The sequence below is a fragment of the Geospiza fortis genome, unplaced genomic scaffold (assembly GCF_000277835.1).
Source record: "Geospiza fortis unplaced genomic scaffold, GeoFor_1.0 scaffold375, whole genome shotgun sequence".
NCBI lineage: Eukaryota > Metazoa > Chordata > Aves > Passeriformes > Thraupidae > Geospiza > Geospiza fortis.
In genome coordinates this window covers 54,815-58,825 of record NW_005054641.1, presented here as the reverse complement: position 1 = coordinate 58,825, position 4,011 = coordinate 54,815, and the positions used below count along the sequence as shown (strand labels likewise).

General features: G+C 54.4%; 1 protein-coding gene across 1 annotated transcript in view; it reads left to right on the top strand.

Moving 5' to 3' along the window:
• Positions 1–3,197, top strand: part of DENND4B (DENN domain containing 4B) — a 43,896-nt gene extending 40,699 nt beyond the window's left edge. The window contains 1 exon segment of the mRNA XM_031064831.1: positions 3,170–3,197. Within this exon segment, the coding sequence (XP_030920691.1) occupies positions 3,170–3,197 (28 nt within the window).
• Positions 3,198–4,011: the final 814 nt, after the last annotated feature.

Below are 4,011 nucleotides of genomic sequence, written 5' to 3'. Positions count from 1 at the left end.
TTTTTTCTTTAGTTTTATTTTAATTTTTTCTTTATATTTTAATTTTTTTTTAATTTATTTTTTAATTTTTCTATTTTATTCCCTGATTTTCCCCTGAATGCGGCGCTGGCAGGCTCAGGATGGGCTGGGGGAAGGAATCACTCCCCCTCCCCATCCCAGCGTTGCCTCTGTGCCCCTTGGAGGTGGAATTTGGGATGGAAGCATCTGGAACGTGCCTGAAATCCCTGCGAGGAGCAGCCCCAGCCTCTGGAATCCGCAGGGTGCTGGCAGCGCCGCTCCCAAACCTAAAATTAACCCCGAGGAGGGCGGCTTTGATTTCCAGGGATTTCCTCACATCCGTGGTGCCCATCCCTGCTCCAGAGATCCCATCCCCTGAGGTCTCCGTGGGGATTTTGGGGCTGAATGCTGGGATTGTCCCATTTTGGAACCCCTGGGGGCCGAGGTGACGGGAGGAGTTGGATTTGGGTGGGTTTTCCATACCCAGGGTGTTTCTCCCAATCCAATTTGGGTTTCGTTTTCATGCAGTCCCAGAAGATGGATCCATGAATCCTGGGATTTTTTTGGGATGACCCTGAGCCAAAGCCTGTGGGAAGGGGAGCCTGCTCCTTGTCATCCATCCCAACATCCATTTTTGGTTTCCCAGTCAGAAATTCCTCAAAATCCACCTGGAATCCCCCAAACTCCAGGAGCAGAGCCCCAGGCGTGCTCCCCAAATCCCGGATTTTCGGGAGGGCCTGGCTGGAAAACCTGCCTGGGCTGTTTCCCACAGCATCCACGGCCCCCGGGGCATTTTGAGGTCGATGCTGCAGGGATTGGTCCTTGGCTGAAGGAAGGGTTGGGGATTTCAGCTGCTCCCAGTTTGCTCCCAGTTTGCTCCCAGTTTGCTCCCAGTTCCAGGATGAGGGGTGCAGGTGGAGGAGCTCCTCCGTGTCCATAAGGGATTTCCCAACTCCTCAAACCCATCCCTGTGCTGAGGGATTCTGAGGGGAAAAAAGCAGCGATCAGAGGGACACAGAATTCCAGAGAATTCCAAAATGATCCCGTGCTCCTCCTTGAGTAACTCCAAACTTGGTGTTGGGGGGAAAAAAAAAAATCCAAACTTGGATTTTCCTCTTTATTAAATCCTGGATTCCGATTAAATCTTGGAGCCTTGAGAAATTCCAACACCTCTTTGTGCCGTGGGGGCATTGCCATGGCTGGGTGTTTGTTCCTTCCGTGGAATGGCCTCAGTGGAAGGTTGAGGGAATCCCAGAACCCAAATTTTGCTGGTTTTACCTGGAAGTGCTGGACTGGGAAGTTGGAGCTGCTGGGTGTGGGTGGGGATGGCTCTGGTGTCCATTGGGATGGGAATCCTGAAATTCCATCAAGCCAAGGAAACGTTCTGGAGGGATGAATCCAACTGGGGTTGGGATGAATCCATAAGGAATGACCTGAACAGGAGGTTGAGGAAATCCCAGAACCCAAAATTTTCTGGTTTTATCTGGAATTGCTGGACTGGGAAGTTGGAGCTGCTGGATGTGTGTGGGGATCCTGAATTCCCATCAGGCAAAAGGGGACATAGGGATGGGATCATGGATTCCTGCTTTTCCAAGGAATGGCCTCAGTGGAAGGTTCAGGGAATCCCAGAACCCAAAATTTGCCGGTTTTACCTGGAAGTGCTGGACTGGGAAGTTGGAGCTGCTGGGTGTGGGTGGGGATGGCTCTGGTGTGCATTGGGATGGGAATCCTGAATTCCCAGCAGACAAAGGACCCGTTCTGAAAGGGTTAATCCAGCTGGGGTTGGGATGAACCCATAGGAATGGGATCATGGATTCCCACATTCCCGTGGTCGTATCCCGGCCATCCTTTGGTTGTGTTGAGTTTGTGGTGGAACCTCTTTGAGCGAGGCCTTCCCTGGAGATCGGGATTCCCACTGGATGGCAAAATCGGGGAAAAATCATCCTTTCCCTGCTTTATCATCCTCCAGTTCTCCCAGCATCTCTTCCTGAGCACACAGCGTTGGCCTGAGGCCGGATGAGGATCACAGATCCTGTCGGTTTAGGAGGAGGGAATTGGATCCAGGAATTCTCTGTTTTGGGGGAGATGCGCCAGTGGGGAGGAAGATCCAGGGATTTTTTGGATTTGGGATAAAAGGAGCTCTGGTCAGACTTCCTCAAAGAGCTTTTCAGGAAACAGAAGCTCCCAGGGGATGGATCCACAGGGAGAGACCCCCACATCCAATTAAATGATGTTTTGGTGCTTCCTTTGCCCACCCTGGCTGGGAGGATCCCTTGGGAAGGTCGGAGCAGTGGGATGGGAGGCATTTCACCCCTTCCCAAATCCCCACCCAGCAAAAACAGGGGTGGAAGGGCCCGAGGAGGAGGGGGAGGATGGAAACAGCTCCTGAAAAACCAGGGAATGGAGAAATAAAGGAATATGCTGCTCTCCTGTGCCCTCTGCGTTTTCCATGGACACAGCCTGGAATAAATCATCCCCGGGCCCATCCCACCCCCTCATTAGCTGATAAATCCATGGAAACGAGCGTGCAATTAAAGCTAATTAATCCTTTCCCCCTTTGGAAACCAAATTGTTCCATTTTATCCAATAAAGGCAAACTGGGGGTTCCGGCGCTCCGGAGTTCCCAGACTCCCACACCTCAGGGGTGGAACAAAGCCCTGCATGTTGGGGATTTATGGGATTTTCGGGGTGTTTTGGGGGAATCTGACGCCTCCCATCTGCTCCAAGCCCCGTCCAGCCTGGCCTTGAGCACTTCCAGGGATGGGGCAGCCCCAGATTCCCGGGATAATCGGTGCCAGGGCCTCACCGCCCTCGCAGGGAGGGCTGCAATGAGGATAAGGATATTCCTTTGGCTAAGCAATCCCAAATATCCAGTCTCAGTCTCCCATGTTTTGGTTGAAAACTGTGTTTTAAACTCCCATGTTTTGGTGTGAAATTGTGTTTTCCATTCCCTGGGATTCTCCATTCCCTTGGGTTCTCCATCCCTGGGTTCTCCATGTACTGAATGCTCGTTAATTCCTTAATAAGGCCCCAAATTTGTCCCCATCCCCTTCCTGCTGGGGCACCCTCAGCCCTGGGGATCCAGAGTGGGATTTGGGCTCCTCTGGAATTGGGCTCGGCTGGATCAGGAGGTTTGGGACAGCCAAAATCCCTCTGGATGCTCCTTCTGCAGGGCCAGCCCCACAGGTGGCATCTCCTGACCCGGGGTTCCTCAGCATTCCTTGGCATCCTCAGGGAATCTTCCCAGGGAATCCTCAGGGATCTTCCCCTGCTCCCTGCGATCTTTGCTGGGACCCTTTGCCGTTTTCCTCCCGTCCCTCAGCAGCTCCTCCTTCCCTTGGGGTCCGTTTTGGGATTTTGGCGTCTTCATTGACATCCCTCGGGGTCTTCCTGGCGTGTTCCTTGGCATCTCCTCTGGCATCTTCATCCACATCTCCCTGGGCACATTCCCTGGATCCCTGGGCACATTCCCTGGGCACATTCTGGGATCCCTGGGCACGATCCCTGGGCACAATCCCGGATCCCTGGGCTCATTCCCTGGGAGCATTCTCTGAGATCCCTGGGCACAATCCCTAGGCACATTCCTGGATCCCTGGGCACATTCCCTGGGATCCCTGGGCACATTCCCTGGGAGCATTCTCTGAGATCCCTGGGCGCATTCCCGGATCCCTGGGCTCATTCCCTGGGCACATTCTGGGGCCCTTGGGCACATTCCCTGGGCACAATCCCTGGGCACATTCCCGGATCCCTGGGCTCATTCCCTGGGAGCATTCTCTGAGATCCCTGTCCACAATCCCTGGGCACATTCCCTGGGATCCCTGGGCACAATCCCTGGGCACATTCCCGGATCCCTGGGCACAATCCCTGGGCTCATTCCCTGGGATCCCTGGGCTCATTCCCTGGGCTCATTCCCGGACCCCTCGGGACCCTCTCCCCGCCCTGGGCTCGGCGATCCCGAGGCTGCTCCCACCTCGGCCCGCGGATTTTTGGCAGCGGGGGGGGGGGGGGCCCGGG